This window comes from Colossoma macropomum, unplaced genomic scaffold (genome assembly GCF_904425465.1).
Source record: "Colossoma macropomum unplaced genomic scaffold, Colossoma_macropomum, whole genome shotgun sequence".
Classification (NCBI taxonomy): Eukaryota; Metazoa; Chordata; class Actinopteri; order Characiformes; family Serrasalmidae; genus Colossoma; species Colossoma macropomum.
In genome coordinates, this window is record NW_023494789.1 from 21,013,072 (window position 1) to 21,030,870 (window position 17,799).

General features: G+C 40.4%; 1 protein-coding gene across 2 annotated transcripts in view; it reads left to right on the top strand.

The window, feature by feature from the left end:
* Positions 1-15,280, top strand: part of kdm6al (lysine (K)-specific demethylase 6A, like) — a 63,975-nt gene extending 48,695 nt beyond the window's left edge. For both annotated transcript variants that reach the window (XM_036570529.1, XM_036570530.1), the window contains 16 exons: positions 2,100-2,246; positions 2,379-2,450; positions 2,978-3,085; positions 4,299-4,619; positions 5,080-5,807; positions 6,712-6,841; positions 6,979-7,084; positions 7,508-7,713; positions 8,336-8,397; positions 8,511-8,585; positions 8,697-8,845; positions 9,033-9,335; positions 12,153-12,294; positions 13,540-13,666; positions 13,792-13,962; positions 14,181-15,280. In XM_036570529.1, the coding sequence (XP_036426422.1) occupies positions 2,100-2,246; positions 2,379-2,450; positions 2,978-3,085; positions 4,299-4,619; positions 5,080-5,807; positions 6,712-6,841; positions 6,979-7,084; positions 7,508-7,713; positions 8,336-8,397; positions 8,511-8,585; positions 8,697-8,845; positions 9,033-9,335; positions 12,153-12,294; positions 13,540-13,666; positions 13,792-13,962; positions 14,181-14,210 (2,877 nt within the window). In that variant the 3' untranslated portion in view covers positions 14,211-15,280. The remainder of the gene's footprint in view (positions 1-2,099; positions 2,247-2,378; positions 2,451-2,977; positions 3,086-4,298; positions 4,620-5,079; positions 5,808-6,711; positions 6,842-6,978; positions 7,085-7,507; positions 7,714-8,335; positions 8,398-8,510; positions 8,586-8,696; positions 8,846-9,032; positions 9,336-12,152; positions 12,295-13,539; positions 13,667-13,791; positions 13,963-14,180) is intronic.
* The last annotated feature ends 2,519 nt before the right edge of the window (positions 15,281-17,799 follow it).

The following is a 17,799-nucleotide window of genomic DNA, read 5'->3' on the forward strand; positions in this document are numbered from 1 at the left end:
CGTGGAATGTAATACTGATAGATGGGGCTAGACACAAGTGTATGTATGAAGCAAACAGCCCATAAATAAAAACTTGGTTTTGTTTAAACCAGTGGGCTGGCAGCTGTATGTCCATGATTATATGACCAAAAAATTAATGAAATTACTGGAATACTCAGTGAGGGGCTACTGAAAGTTCTGTCTTCTGAAGTTGTGATTTATTCACGACATATCAGTAGCACAAGTTATAACGAACATAAAGCCATGACTATGGCTAGCTGTGACTCAGTGTACCTCAGTAGCTCTCAGAAGCCTTTGTCATCCACCGCACCCTTTTCTGTAATTTTGCACACTTGTGTGATTTCCTTCCACTCCTGTGCATTACACTTTTTTTTCTCAGGATATGGTTTGCCTTTAATATGGAACATGTCAAGTTGTGCTCTCATCTCAAAAAGTGGTCTTGAACCCCAACATTTTCAGCTGTGCATTTGGAAATGAAATAAAATTAAATATACTTTGTTTTTTGACAGTGTTGGTTGAACAGTTTTGTTGGTTAGCGATTAATTGGTTATTCACTTACATTACTGATTGGTCTGTATGATGTAGTTGATATGTTAAAATAAGACCTTAAGACAGGGGTGCACAGGTCTGGTCCTGGAGGACCTGTTTTCAACAGTTTTGGTAGTAGTTACCCTACTCACACACCCACTTAATCTGGCACTTAACACAAGAGTTGAATAAGTTGTGTTTGAGGAGGGAAATCACCTAACTGTGCTGGACTGAAAAACCTTTGGAGTAGATTGGGTATTAATTTATGCAGTCTGGTTTTTTTTTCCTTTTACTTTCTTGTAGTTGTGCACCCCTGTCTTAAGAGTATATGAGCATAAACAGCAACATGATTATATTTGGGCTGTGTCTGCATAAGAGAGGAAGATGTATTAGTCATGTTTTATTAGACATTTTTAAAGCTTTTACTGCTTTGGTACAATTGCTGTGGTAAAATGTTTCTGGTGGCCACGCGTCCATTACTTGAAATGATCAACTGCCTAGACATCCTTGCTTTTTATTCAGAGTGTGCAATGCTCTGACAAATGAGAGCATGGTCTTGTTAATTTACCAATTAAGGCCCAATCCCATTTCACCCTTTGCCCCTACCACTTAGCCCTTAGCCCTCTGTTTTGCATGTCCACGTCTAGGGTTAGGGTGTCCCAATTTTTGTTGAGATAGAGGGGTAGGGCGAAGTGTTAGGGCTACATGGCCCTCCAAGCGCAAGTTTTTCAGAGGCTCACTCCAAACGGAGTGTTATGAGAAAAACCGGCAAGATGGCTGTGCGAGCGACCAAAGAAACCCACAAATGTGAGTATTTTCTCCGTTAAAAAATTACGATAACCATTGTATTATCCTAGTTTAATGTTGTTTTGTTATGATGGCCGTTTTCTTTATAACATGCATAAAAAATTGCTAATAGCATGCTAATGTCTCGGCAGCTAGCTAGCTAACATTCCCGTTCCACCTGAAATAGTCCATCAGTATTGATGCCTGAAGCACCAGAATCCAACTGCTGCACCATATAAGGTGGAACGGGAAAATTCAAACAAGAAGCTGGTGAATAGCTGAGTTCAGCTTCGTATCACCAAAGAATTAGTGCTGGGCGATAATAAATAATTGTCTTATACCCCCTCTTTGAAAGCATATGATAACCTAAATGTCACTAAAGCCCAGCAGCGAGGTCGCTGAACTTTTCCCTTCTCTGCTATTACTGAAGACGGGCAGGGTTGCCTACAGACCAGCGCTAGTAGCCTGTTAATGAAGCAAGTTTTTTTTTTTTTTCTCTCCCCCCCCCATTTGAGGGTTGTCCCATTTCATAGGGCAAGATTTCAACCACTACCCCTTGTAACTCGGTTCCAAGGTGTTAGGGTGACACTCGAAAACAAGGGGTAGGGGTAAAAAGAAGAAATGGGATTGGGCCTAAGACCCTTGCATTTACACAAGCATTCACAAACATCTGCCTTCTTTTTCTCCCTTCTGTTTCTCCCTTTTCTTCTGTCTTATCTGCCTTTTTTGTTCTTCTTTGTTCTGTCTTGTTACGCTCATCACTTTCTTGCTTTACTTCTTCCCAGGCGTGTAAACCCCACCCCAGTGCAGGAGGGGGTCTAACCGTGGCACATGGCTCTGGGCAGTCCCTGCCCCCCCATGTGAGTCCTCTTGGCCATGGAGAAGACCAGTCCAGCCCAGCCAAGAGAAAAAGGACATCCAGCCCTGCCAAGGTACATAGCAGTCACTCTTTCTGCATCATCACAAAAATGCACTTGATTATAATCACAGTTGGACTATATGACCTCTCGCCCATAACGTCAACAGGTCATTGAAATACAATGTTTTTTGTTTTTTCTTTGCAGAGTTCTGCAGAGTGGGGCAGTAGCTCAGCACAACAGACTCCAAGTTGGTACTTGTCGCCTCAGAAACTACAGGTGAGTAGACTTGTCAAGTAGACTAGTATACATAAAAAAACAGTGATTTTACTGCAGAACAAAAGTGGGAACTGGTAATCAAATCATCAGGTATGCCAGTATTAAACACACTGTAACAGGGTTAACAAGGTTATTAAAAAACACCCAAATCTGTCTGGCTTGTCACATTGTGTACTTAATCAGTAAACTAATTGTACAGTAGTATTAGTTGGTAACGTATTTTGCCAAAATGATGGGATTATATTAACTATAGAAAAATATTTGATTGGATTGGATTGGAACTTGGATCTGATGCTTAACATGAAAAATATTCAGAACAGCTCAGGATCCAAAAAACTTGATTACAACATCCCTGGTAGAAATGCAGTCAAATTGCATGGAATCTGATCTTTTCAGGTCGTATCACATTTGTGTGCTTATCAGCAATGATTGCATTCATACACCTCTAGTAAGATTTTAACCCAGTTTCTGTTCGTAACTGAAGTGTTTCTCCTTCCTAATCTCATGGTCTCCTGGCTTTTTTTAAGATGTTGGAGCAGATGCGGGCCAACAAGGCAAATCTGAAGCCTGTGCAGATGCAAAGGTTGGAGCAGCTGGAAGCACAGCTCTCAGCCATGCAGTTGCACCAGCAACAGGTATACTTTCAAATTTGGATCATAGCAGCTTATCAGGAATTTTCTGCAAAGATTTCTGAAAAGCGAGTTCTTACTGTTTGTTTTCAAACCCAATATATACAGTTTATGCAAAAGCTTGGGCATCTCTTGCCAAACATTCTTTTTTATGTATTTTTATTTTTTTAAGTGTACACAGCCTACACAGCGAACCAATATATTATTATTTGATGAACATTTTTCTGCAGATGTTGAATAATAATTGTGGCATTTGCAAAACTTGACCCTTCCGGTCGTAACGTGCAAAAGTAAATGTAGCTAATAATTAAAAATACTAAGTAGGCCACTGTAGTTGCGTTGGCATTTTGTAGTGGACACCATACTGTTATGCCCATATAAGAAATTCCGGGTCTAAGCTTGATTTCTCAGAGAGAAACATTGGGCCTCATTCACCAACCGTTCTTAAGAAGAAACTTCTTCTTAAAACCCACTTGCGCAGTTTTCACAAAGATTCTGATATTCACCAATGTTTTCTTATTTGGGATTTGTTCTTAGGTAAGAACAGAATCTACACACACTCAAGAGCACAAAGGTGTAAACAGTTCTGCAGTTTAAAAACACATCATGAATCTGATGTAGACTTTTTCTTAGGACTTTTCTCAAGAACACAGTTAAGAATAAACTTAAGAAGATACTGGTGAATGAGGCATCTGTGACCTCATCACAAAAGTCAACAATTTTTGGTCAGTCACCAAAGGTGTGTTTGAAGGGGGGAAAAAGGAGCAGCAATTGATGAAAAGAACACTTTGACTGTTAAGCATAGGGTTGGTATCAGCCAGTGAAACTGCCAAGGTAGATGGAAGAATGGATTCAATTAAATATCAGAAAATTCTGGAAGCAGATGTGACACAGTCAAGAAATTGAAACTGAAAGTAGTGCTGGTTTCTACAACAGGACAGTGATTCAAAACATACCTCAAAATCCACCATGAACTACTTCATGAAATGCAGGCGGAAGCTTTTGGGAAGGTAATTTGTAATCCACTCAGTATCACTGAAAATGTTTGGGTAGATCTTAAACATGCTGTGCATTTAAGATGGCTCATAATATCGCGGAAGTAGAAGTGTTCTGCAACGAAAAGTGGGAGAATAACACTGCCGAAAGTCTACCAGTCTGTACAGATGCTGTATACCGCCTGTGAAGAGACAGAGACCCTTAATTTGTTTTTCTTGCACAGATGAGACAAAATACGTCTGGGCAGGTGCGGCCAACCCTCCCCAATGGCCCAATGGCTGGTCCTTCACTGCCTGTGCAGATCCACTCCCGCGGCCCTGCAGTGCGCCCTCCCTGTACTGCTCAGCCGCTAGCCAATGGGCCCTTCTCTGCCAGCCCCAGTTCAGGCCCCCGCACCGGCCCTCACCCACCCTCTGTCGGCAATAATCACATGCCGGGAACGGGAACCAACGGAGACGTGCCTTACCTGCACCCTAACGCACTACCTCACAACTGCACAAGCCCGAGCGACACATGGAAGAGCCAGCATCTCAACACCACTCAGGTCAGCCCTCACTCGCTGCTACCCTGTTGTCCTTAAATTGTCTGCCTCCATCCTTTCTAAATATTCCTTTATTGTGTTGGATCATGATGTGAATCACTGGATTAGGAATGGGACATTCTTAACATTTTTAACAAAATTTGAATTAAGAAAATATTGTTGCATAACCTACTGATGAGTCTAGGCAGGAGGTCTGGTGTTGGGAGAGTGAAGTGTGACATTGAACATGTTGGTGTGCAATTAACTGATGGTGATCTTTCGTGTTCATATAATGCAGTTGCAAATGGTGCATGGCATAATTAAATGCAGCTGATATCATCCTCCTCCACCATGCACATTGTTGCTTTTTTTTAAATTGCAATGTACATTTACAAACCTCTAATCACAGGTGTTATTTGACTTCGTACAGGAAAATAAATGCCTCTGTTTTTGAAAGATCCCATCTTTCTCTTTTGTTCTGTAGGGGCTTCAGAAAGGTTCGCATTGGGCAGGTCCTAATGGAGACCGGGCTCTCTCTTCCAGCGCTTCGGCTGACGGTGGCCCTCACAATCAGGTTCGACATTCTGCCACGACCCCTATTGACCCCTCTGAGCCTGCTGTCAATCACCTGTCCTCGCCCACCCCTTCCTCGGCCTCCTCTCCTGCTTCCTCGTCCGTACACACAGCTACCTCAGGTGCCCCCCTGACCAAAGAGAGTGACCACCCACAGGGCAACGGTTCCACTGCCGCTAACCACCATAGCCCCAGCCACACCCCCACATCCACCTCCACCTCTGGTTCGCCAGCCACCCACTCCTCAGACAATCCACAGCTCTCTGCCCTACTGGCAGGTAAGGAGAGCCCCGCCACAGGCCCCAGGGTCAACCACATCCACCCAGCTGTCACACTGCCTGCTCCAGGCAGCTCGGCCGCCTCCTCCCCAGCTTCAGCCCTTTCCACCACTTCCCCATCACCCCGCGCCAATGAGCTAATGGCCAGCCTTAACAAGCCTGGCTCCACCACACCGGGACCCCCACCTGCTGTCACCGTTAACGGGAGTGGAGGAGGGGCTTGTTCCGAGGACTCTCAGAGCCCGTTAAAGGCTGAACCACCAGAGCTTTGTCTCAAACCAGCCCCTCCCCATAGACCCTCTCACTCGTCGTCAACAGTGTCCATCTATCCAACGTCTTCAGACATCCTCAAAGCCTGCAGGTGAGTAGAGTGTTCTTGTGTTCATCATCATATGTCTTCCCTTTGTGGTTGGTCATAATTAGCCACCTGCTTTTTAAAGGGCCCATGTCCTACATTTTTTCTTCTGTTTTTCTCCCTGAAGTCCATGTTTTTTTGGATTTAAATAACACAAACAGTGATAATAGATTTTTTTTCATAACCATCTTCTAATCTCTCTTTATCACTTAGTTAAGCGGGCTGTTTTTGTTACAGTGCATTTAAGACTGATATATGTAAATGATCTCTGTTCTGATTCAGGCTGAAAAACACTACTTATAACTTCAGCTTGAACAGGCGGAGCTAAATTACTGTAGGCTGATATGTGAATGTGTAGGTTTTCATGACCTATCAGAAAATCAAGGCTTGCAAGTGCATATGAGCAGACTCAACCTACATTCAGCTGTTCTCAGCCTTGCCCATGGAGAGTTGCTCTACCGTAGAGTTTAATTTAACATCAGCCTGGAATGAAAATTTACCTTTTGTGTGTGTTAGCATATCTCTGATTGTATTAAGCATGATTCATCACTCCATTTAGAAGTCAAAATTCTTGTTTTCCCATAATCTTTAACTGAAGTGTAGTGACTTTTGCCTTCCTATTTTTGATGTCACTCTAGACCGGTGGATAAATAACTAAAAGTAATTTTCACATCCCCCTCACACCACAGTCATCTGTTTCTAGTGAAAATATCACCTAACATAAGAGACCCTCAGTAATACTGAATTTTGCCATGAAATGTCATCTCTGCACCATGATTTCTGATTCATGTAGACTGTAACCCAGGTAGAAAGCACCATATCCCCAGCAAGCTTTGTTGAAGAGTAATAGATAACTGAATTGCTGTTTTATGTCTGATGACTTTTGATTGCACCTCTCCTGATCATGCAGAAACCTTGGGAAGAATGGTCTGTCAAGCAGCAGCATTCTCCTAGATAAGTGCCCGCCACCCCGGCTTCCTCCTCCTCCATCACCCCCACTGCCGAAGGACAAGCTCAACCCCCCCACCCCCAGCATCTACGTGAGTACACGACCACTATTTATTTAATTACAAGACATACGAACAAGAAACAAATGTTCAGTTTTTATACTTTAATTGGCAGATGAATAACATCCTTGTTTCAGCTATGTTGGCATTATCTTATTTCTGTGTTACAGCTGGAGAACAAGAGAGATGCATTCTTCCCCCCACTGCACCAGTTCTGCACCAACCCATCCAACCCAGTTACCGTCATCCGTGGCCTGGCAGGAGCTCTCAAACTGGGTTAGTGCTCATCCCTTCAATCTTACAAAGGGATGTATACTTCATTTTTACTCAGAAAATCACCAAAATGTAATTTAACCACACTGATTGTTTGTGTGTTGTGTGCATTTTGGTTTTGCTTTGCTTTTTATTGCTTGTGTAAATTCCTGTCATATTTCTAGTGAATCTGACATTTTAATTAGTAATTCCAGGCAGTGAAATGGTATGGTTGAGTGTCCTTTAACTGTACATGCTGAAAGAAGGTCTAACATGGGTAGTATTATTGTCTCCTGGCATCTGACTTTTTTCTGAAAGCAAGTGTTAGGATGAGTGATTACTGATTAAACAGACAAATGCCTGCCGTTACACTTTGATGAAGTTCTGTGCACACATACTGAATCCTTCTACCTGCTTTCACCATCTACTCTTCACTTGTCTCTGCAGACCTGGGTCTGTTTTCTACTAAAACTTTAGTAGAGGCGAACCCAGAGCACCTGGTGGAGGTACGTACGCAGTTGTGCCAGCCAGCCGACGAGAACTGGGATGCCAGTGGCACAAGGAAGCAGTGGAGGTGTGAGAGTAGCCGCTCCCTTACCACTATTGCCAAGTACGCCCAGTACCAGGCAGCATCCTTCCAGGAGTCACTACGGGTATGGCGTTTGCAAATAAGCATACTAACACTAAGCCAGCATTAATTACCATTTTCACCGTGTTAAAATACTTATATATGTTATGGATTAAAAATTAAATGAACATTTGAAGTAGAATATATTGTTTTTCCACATACTTTTCATATTTGTTGATGACTGAAGGAGAAATCTACACAGCTTTTTGTTGCAATGCGTTCAGTATCAAACCTGCTTCAGAGCATTAATTTGAATAAAGAACATGGCTGTGCAGGTGATACAAAGACATCTTATTGTTTTTTTTGTTTTGTTTTTTTTTAACTTCTGCACATAGCATTAGTCAGGTGCTTTTTTTGGTTCAAGCTAACTGATTTAAATTGGACTGCATTTCGCTCTAGTCCAAATTCAGAGAATTATTATTCTTAAGATCAACAGATCAAACATGCATTATAGGCCGCGTTAGTTATCTAGCAAGTTTCCTCGCCATAAGTAGTTCCAGTAGGTATTCTGTGAGACATCTTGCATTTTTAAATGGCAATATGTAACATTGTATATCTCTAGGACCTGTAACATACCTACATTGTGGTGGTGTTGTCGTTACTGTCATCATTATTGTCTTTTTAAAATTGTAATCTGTGTATTTTAGGAAGAGAATGAGAAAAAGGGCCAGAAGGAACTTTCAGACTCTGAGATGTCTTCGTCAGAAAAGTATGTTTGTATGAATTCTTTATGTTGTGGTTTTTGATTGGAAAATTGAATTCTTCCCACACTTTGTTTATTGTATGTGTTTATTTAATTTCCCCATCTTCCTTCCTCACTAGTGTTGCAAGAAGAAGAAAAGGTCCTTTCAAGCAAATAAAGTTTGGGACGAATATTGATGTTTCAGATGAGAAAAAGTAAGTGGATGCATTTACACGTTGAATTGTTGAATTTACATTGAATTTATCAAACCAGATACCTGAAGTAAACCCTGCATTGAATGTGTGTGTTGTGTGCTCCCCCTGCAGGTGGAAGCTGCAGTTACAGGAGCTGAGCAAGTTGCCTGCGTTTGCTAGGGTGGTATCTGCCGGGAACCTGCTTAGCCACGTTGGCCACACCATCCTGGGCATGAACACTGTCCAGCTCTTTATGAAGGTCCCTGGCTGTAGAACACCTGGTCAGTAGCATTACATTTGATTAGACGTGCATGCTTCCTTGCATCAGCCTCATCTTTTGGACCCATCTTAGGACATTTTTTGTGTCCCTCTTCTGAAGTAGTACTCATGATCTGTGTATAAATAAGGATGTAAACCTCTGTATTAAGTGATTTACTCAGTAGTAACTAAACCTCCATCTACTTTCAGGCCACCAAGAAAACAACAACTTCTGCTCAGTGAACATCAACATTGGGCCTGGGGACTGTGAGTGGTTTGCTGTGCCTGAGCCTTACTGGGGAGTGATGAGTGAATTCTGTGAAAAGAACAACATCAATTTCCTAATGGGTTCATGGTGGCCTAATCTAGAGGACTTGTATGAGGCCAATGTGCCAGTATACCGGTTTATCCAGCGGCCCGGAGACCTGGTATGGCTCAACACAGGCACAGTGCATTGGGTCCAAGCCATTGGCTGGTGCAATAACATCTCCTGGAATGTGGGCCCATTGACTGGTATGTTTGTTGGATGCTTATCAGTCTATTACACACTGTATATGTGGCGTAAGGAGTACATTTTCTTCTTTGGATAATGACGGTGTAAGAAGACAAACAGATTGTGGTACAGCCTGCTGCCTTTATAGCATTGTAGGTTAGAGCTGAATGTTTTAGTCGTTTGTATATCGGAATTGTGATTTCTAAAAATGCAGATTACAAATCACAAAAGCTGTGATTATAACTATAGCTTATGTCATTAACAACTCTATCTTAAATGTTAAGAGAGGAAATTTAATCCAGTGACAATGAACATGTGATTGCGATAGAGGTGTTTCAGGAGAAGTGCTCATGTGAAACACCAGAACTGCTGTTGGCAGCTGTCTGGCTTCAAGCTTCAAGAAAAATTACACATTCAAGACCTTATTTTGAATACTGTATTTACTGATCTGCCATGCCTGCTATCAATTAAGATTGTAACTTAATTTGTCCCAATGTGCATTATAGACTACTTTCAGCAATTTTCTTTTCTTACTTGATATATACGTTGTTGGGAGTGGCCTTTATACATACATCAAATCAGTGCTAAGTATGACTAATACATCCTTGATTAGAGAAATAAAAATGTTTTCCATTATACGTCAGCTCTTACAGTTTTCTAAAATATATACAGCATTTTGGAATGAAACTCAACTGTTAATTTATAATGGGTGGATGGAGATGGGATAGTGTGATCATAAATGCTAATAATACTATAATGCTAGTGCCCCTATGGGATTAGAAATGTTATGTTGGCACCAAGCTAGTGTAGATGCCTTAGCTGCCAAATACAGATATTTTAAGCTTGTAATTGTAAGCATGTTTACTAAACATATTTCTTTTGGTTACTCTTGTAAATGCTTGTTTTTAAAGCCTGTTTCTGATTATGATTACCCTTAGCTATATGTTGGGCTATTAGGCTCCTGTTAAAGAAGAAGTTAAAGAAGTCCTGGTATCAGCAACCAGTGGTCACTGTCAAATTATTTATCTTGCACAGCAAAAAAGATAAGGATTTTCATCTAGCATTGGTTATTATTTACCTTGAAAGTAGACTTGGTTCTTAAACAGACCTGTTTCTTTTGCAGCATAAATGCTTTTGGTTTGCATGGTCATCAGACCTTATCACCAATATGTTTACAGATTTTTACAAATGCCATGATATAAAAGTCAGAATTGTTGTGGTTTTCTTTTTTCGTCTAAGTATTTTCATTAGTTTATCATGAAACTAGTTTTAATGTTCAGCTTTTTCTTTTTTAAACAGTGGTACTAGCAATGACATTTCATCTGATTAATGTAGAAAAAAAGAATTGTTTTGGTAGACGTTTGATGATATGTAGATCACCAGTACAGGCCTGGAGTGTAATTCAAAGAAAATAACTTAAAATTGCAGTTACAGTATTGGTCTTAAAAAACAGCAGTTATTAGGGGTGTGGGAAAAAATCGATTCTTAGATGCATTGCGATGCAGACGTGAACGATTCTGAATTGATTCACAAATGTCAAAAATCGATTTTCTAAATATTTAATTTATAACGTAACGTTGATGGAACTCAAAAGGCGGAACTTGGAAGTGCGGAGGTGCACATAACAAAAACACACATGGATGAGCGAGAAATCCAACCGGCTCCCTCTGCATTAAAAGCCAGGTTAGATCAGGAGTCAGAACACAAATGATAAGAAGAGCCATTTTGTCCTTTCAACAAAAATCAAACCACCTTGGGAGCCGCAACATTTAATGTCCATTATGTCTCCGTATGTGCTGATGTCCTAGTTTAGGCTAAACAATATAAACAAGAGTGCAGATTTACTTTGCTCTGCTTTAAGCTTTAGCTTTAGCCACTTTCCTCCCCTTTCCCTCAGGAAACTTTTCTTCAAAAGTAGAGCAGCTTATTGTAAAATGTCTCAGCGTTCGACTGTTTTACGAGGCTGAAGTCGCATTCTCATTCTCCAGCTTCTTGTTTGAATTTTTCCGTTCCACCTTAAATTCTGACTGAGGCGCCGAATGTAAATGCGGCACCATTTAAGGTGGAACGGGACAATTCAAAAGAGAAACTGACTTCATCATCGCAACTTTTTAGTGTTTGACAGTCTCTCGTTGCAGGTTTAACATACCAGGAAACCAACTGCGCTGCTTATAAATGCGAATAACGCATCATTGCTATGCGACCTGCAGTCTGCGGAGTCGTTGTGAAACAGACCTTTCTCGCTATGTTGCACACGCTCCGTCTCGAGGATATTTCCCTGACACAGCAACCCCCCCCCGCCCCCTCCCGTCTCTACAACGAGACCGAAACCGAAGTGATAAAATCAGTAAAGAACACGGGTAGGACGGCTGTAACGTGCTGTGTGGTCATCCACTACCACTGGATCTTAATTCACCATAACTGTGCATTTTATCGCAGATGAGTGGCAGCAGCGTCTCATGTACTCCAATCAAGAGCAGTGAATGAGAGCCTTCTAGTTCACTTGCCACATCACTTCCATTTGACTTATTAATAAAAGATATTAGAAGTAAATTCATTATGGATCATTACAAATACTTTGCTTTAACATTACAAAGTCCTCAGACACTAAGAAAATAGAAATGTTGTATAGAAAAATAAGATGCATCGAGATGCATCGATAATCGTTTTGTAATGGCATTGCAGCCCTCTGAATCGTAATCAGATCGAATCGTGAGGTACCTAGAGATTCCCACCCCTAGCAATTATGTATTATTTTTTTTCCCAAATCATTAAGTTCTTCCATAAGCTAGAGTCACAGGAGAGAAAACTGACTTTAGTGTTTTTGTTCTCCACAGCACATCAGTACAAGCTGGCTGTTGAACGCTACGAGTGGAACAAGCTCCAGAGCGTCAAGTCAGCAGTTCCCATGGTGCATCTTTCCTGGAACATGGCAAGGAACATTAAAGTGTCCGACCACAAGCTCTTTGAGATGATTAAGTGAGTGTCATTATTACTGCTTGAAGATGCCTTTTGGCTTTCTCTTATGCCATGTTCTCCTGACGTAAACCAATGCTGTCTTATTCCGGAAAGCCAGAGAGGTACGCATTAAGGCCCAACCGATAATCAAAACTGATATTTATCATTCTTCCGATAACCTGAATGAGGATTTTTCTTGCCAATTCTGAGTTTTAATGTGTGAATCTCTAGTGCAACTATGATTGACAGAAGCTTTTCTGCTCAGTATCCTGCCCACAGCTCGATTGGTCAAAATAAGTGAGACACATGTAGTACAATCAGTCAAAGCTTCAGTAGCCTGTCTGTGTCCTTCCCACAGTGTTATGGATTGGTAGAAACCCAGACAATGTGTCAAGTGAAACCAATCAAACTCTCTTTTCTGGCATATACGTTTGCAAGAGATGTGGTTTACAAGATTCATGTGTATATTAAAAAACAGCTGTGTTTATCTGAGTGAAGCAATAACGACATGTCTACAATGAACAGCACAGTGGTTTGGCAAAAATCAACCCCCCTCAGTAACATAACTTCACTATTTTAGAGTCTGCATAGTAGTTGCTAAAGGTATGTGTGTGTAAGTATACCATTTACACACACACAATGTTTATTTTGTGTTGGAATTAGGTTGCTTTAAAGTTTAACACCATAAACTTTACAGCATGTGTGTATCTGCCCCATATATTGCTTATCAGTCTCTTTGTCTACTGATTATCTGCTTTGGTAGGAAATAAACTTTTAGGTTGACCCGTAGTATGCAGAGACTGCTGATCTCTCAAGTGCTGCAACATGTGCAGAACGTGAAGACGGTGTGCTTTTCTTTTTCTTTCTTTCTATAACTGTGTGCTCTTTGTTTTAAATTTTTAATTATGTGCTCATCCATTGTGTCCATGCTAATTATTTTGATTTGACACAACTGTTCTACACGTGGCCATTTACCTCTAGCAGCAGTTTCGTGTCTCTGTTGATCAGTCAGCTGAAATTGTATTTCTCTTACTTCAATAACAAAGTGAAATGTCAAGTGTCTAAAGCTTTGTAAATTTTTTTGAAAATGTGATATCGATGATAATGATGCGTATAGCGATGATATGCAAAGAGTTGTAAAGGACAGTATTGAGAAAACCAGAACTGTGCCTGTACACTTTAACACCTGAATCTGGCCCGAGCCTTAACTTGCCCTGGTTGTATCTCTAGGGTCTTAATATGGCTATGGCTGTTGTGGTTTTGCAGGTTCTGCTTGTTGCGAACTCTGAAACAATGTCAGACAGTAAAGGAGGCACTGGTGGCATCAGGAAAGGAGACAATTTGGCATGGAAGGAGCAGGGATGAACCTGCACGTTACTGCACCATCTGTGAGGTGGGTCATTAATGTATTATTATTATTATTATTATTATTATTATTGTTGTGTTTTTGAAGCCATTAATTCAGTGTCTAAGTGCTTCTGGGAAATTAACTACATGAAATAAAACTGAATTTTATAGGTAGAAGTTTTCAATCTTCTGTTCGTAACGAGTGAAAGCTACTCCCGGAAGACGTTTGTGGTTCATTGCCAGGACTGTGCACGCAAGGGCAGCAGTGACCTGGATGGCTTTGTGGTGCTAGAACAGTACAGGATGGAGGACCTCATGCAGGTCTATGACCAGTTCTCATTAGTAAGTTCTGTTCATATTACTTAGCATGTGTTTGTATTAATGACTAGAAGAACTTTGTTTATAGGACTGATGGCTTTATAACTTTCTTTGTGGCATGTTGACACAGTGCATTGTGGGTATTCGAAAGAAATAAAAAAAAGTTTTAAAGTTGAATGCAATGAAACGTGTTTTTTTTTTTTTTCAGGGGGCTGAATAACTTGCATTTTTCTGTATTTCAGGCTCCTCCCCTGCATTCATCTTCATCTTGACATTAAGACTCTGTAGGTGTGGACAGTGTCACATTACAGGAACTTTATAAAAATGGACCATTTCTGATATTCAGGAAAGTCGAGGCAGTCTAGTGCATGGCTGGTGACCATGGCGACCGCCCAAGGCTGCCGGCTGAAGTGGCTGTGTGTGTCTATGCAACCTGTTGATAAACTGCAGCGCATCATGTCGGCCTACAGGGGGCGGTAGTGGATGCACTTCCTCTCCCCAGACCTCTCCCTTCTATGCGGCTCGGCTCTGCTTCTCTACAGATGTTAAATCAAAACATGGGGGAGAAAATTATGGGAAAAATGTTTTGTACATATTGTCTGTCACAACTGGCATCGTCACTTAAAAGACTTGACTACTGACTTGAGACATTCTCTGCCCCTCCCCACCCCCTTTTCCCCTTTTTTTCCTTTCGTTTTTTTGTATTTTGTTAATGGGCTGATACATGATCCTTTTTCCTTGTGTCTCAAAGGTTGTCCTTTACATGAGGGAGCACTAGCCTAGCTGGTCTTTTTGTATGGTAGATAGCAATTTTACGACTTCTTTGGATGGTAAAATCTACAAAAATAAGACAAAAATGTAAAAAAAAAAACTTTGTAATGTGAAGATTTAGGTGATATAATTTTTTACTGCTTTTAAGTTTTGTCTTGTTATTTTGAAACCATGATGTTCGATATTTTTGTTTCTTATGTAAGAAAAAGGAAAAAAATGAGGAAGGAAAAAAAAACTTAACAGCCAAGTCACAAAGAAAAATGGATTGCACATAGACTAAGGAATAAAGTTTAAATTGTGATTCCCCTCCCCCCTTTGGTTGTTTCTAATCTTGATGTACATTTACACTATTTATAAATACATATTTATTGCTTGAAGATATTTGTTGATGGAATGCTGTTATTTTTCCCAGAGTACCTGCCATTAAATTTGAAGGAGTTTTGTCATTTAAACTCTACTCCTGCATTTTCTATATAGAAATAAAACTGCTTAGCAAGCGTTGTACAGAAACCATTAAATTGTTTTATTGTTTGAAGAATGTTTTACAAGTTATTAAAACAAGTTCACAACATGTCCATGCACATTTTTGTTTGAATGGAATGCTGTGTGTAATATGATCTTATTTTCTTTGACTTCACTGGTATGTTAAAGGATGTAACCTTTTTTTTTTTTATTTTTGATCTGGATATCTATTGAAAGTGTTAAGAGGAATGGTATAGGAAAATATTTCAAAACGCTTTTTCTAGAGCATTTAAAACGATGCATGTTAAATGAGCATTCATTTACTCTGAGGGTTTGATGCCCTCTTGTATCTAAAGGAAGGAGACATGGTGGTTCAGCTATTTAGTCTACACACGTCCTGAGACTTCATCTGGCATAATGCAAAAATACTTTGTCCGTTAAACATGGTGCAGATGTCTTGGGTCACCAGCTTTCCAGCCAATTTATTTTCAAATCCTAGCTTGTTCGAAGTGTCTGCATTACAGTGTTGACCATCTTTCATCACAGGCTGTTATGTAGTTAACGTGTCTTTCTTTCCATCTTTCTAGAGGCTTCTCTCAACCATTCTTTCTGTTGAACTGAGATAATGAAAGGCTTATGGGTAGGAGTGCATTAATATGAGGTGAGTCATCATTGATGAGCATTTCACTGGAAATTGGAAAACATGAATCAGGATTACAGGTGCTGAATTAAAAAAAAAAAAGTCTTCCTCCCGCTGGCCAGTTTTACTAACACATGGTACATTTTTAAATTACAGGGTTTAGTATCCTTTCCCATAGTTACCATTGCAGCTAGCTAAGTTTGTTAAAGTCTTGTTCTAAATTTTTATGATTTGTTCTCATTTAGTGAAGTTATGTTCAGTTTACCTGCATGTGCACAATACAACTCTGCAGCGGAGAGCCATCGCGTTCTGTGAGCACTAAGAACTACCAGGTAATAACCAAGAATGTGGTGTTTGATGCAAGAGCCTGCATAATGCCAAAGCAAACGGCAGAAACTTCTGCATCTTTCCTTTGCTTAATATTTTTCCTGTATTTTAAGCTGTGAAAAAAAACTATATTATCTGAGTAAAAACCTGTATATCTAAACCAATGAAAAAAAAATCCTTAATTTTGAATAAACAACAAAACAACTCAATTAAAAGAATTCTTTTATTTAAGTTCAACATTTCATTGACCATGACATTGCTTATATTTTGGCACTGTACTCACCTCCAAATATCTGACACTGATGTTTAGAAGATGGATCTGAAACCCAGCAGACAATGTAGCTGTAGGTTTGCCAACACAGGTATCTACACTGAATGCCAGGTACAAAACCATCTCGGAACAAATATACATTTTTTCCCAAAAACCTGTCATGCTCACCCCACTTGGCTTTGGTTCTTTATCAGTCCATCTTCCTAGCTGTCTTGGAGTGTACTTGTTCAAACCTCATCCTACTGTAATTCAAGGTCATTCTCCCAGTCTATGCCCCTTCATTCTTTTTAATAATGCAGTATTAAAAAATGCCATTACAAAAGTATCAAAGGATCAGTAGAAATGCCTACCATTCAGTGACCTATGAAGCAGGTGCATCTCTCAGAATATGGAGTGAATGAAGCCCATTAGAGACCCAGTAGCCAGATGTAGCTGCTGACAGGCAGACAGGACCTACACTGACTACTGAGCAACTGAGAGGCCCCCACAAAGCTGGCTAGCTGGAAAGCACATTCAAAAAGAGAGGAGAGCAAGTGTTGGAGTTGGACCGCAGGGCCAGCTGACAATGAATTACCCAAATAAACACTAGATTCACATTGATTTGTACAGGATTCCATATGTACCATTAACTGGAAAAATCCTCTTAAAACATAGGAAGTTTCATTGGCTTGGTTCTCGGTCACCTAGAACTCTTTGGCATGGTTTGCAGAGTTAAAACTCATAATGGAGTACCATCTAAGGGTGGTTCCTTCATAGCTCTCTCTCTCTCTCTCTTGCTTGTTCAGCAAGCCTGTAGGAAAGTGAAATTGTGAGTAACATTTTCACAGCTGGCTGTCCTGACTGAGAGGTTGAAGAACGCTCATCTTCTGTATGTTGTTGCTCAGTGTTGTATTATCAGGGTGGCAGGCTGATGTGACATGGAAAAAGGAGATCAAACAAGACACATGCGCTGGCCTTGGGTTCAGGCAGTGGAAAGTTAAACAGGAGTTTACCTCCATTTTTAACCCTCTTCAGATTAGGAAAGCTGACTCATCTCACTCAGGTAAAAAAAAGAAAAAAGCATTCTACGGACACCCCCATCTCTCACACACACACACACAAGCTCATCACCGCCAACGGGAGTGATCATACATAGTAAATATAATGATGTGCCCATGAGGAACAAGAAGTGCAGTGGAGTGAGGTATTATGAAGATATTGTCAGTATTACATGTACAAATATAACTGCTTGGTAGTATCATTAGCATGTAGATACAGTTGTATGCCAACATGTTTTACTGGCAAGTTAACACATCCTCTAAAGGGAACAAACTTTTTTTTTTTACAAGTTTAACATATTGAAAAAAAATAAAATAAGAAAAATGTACAGGCCACATTTCATATTTGTTTT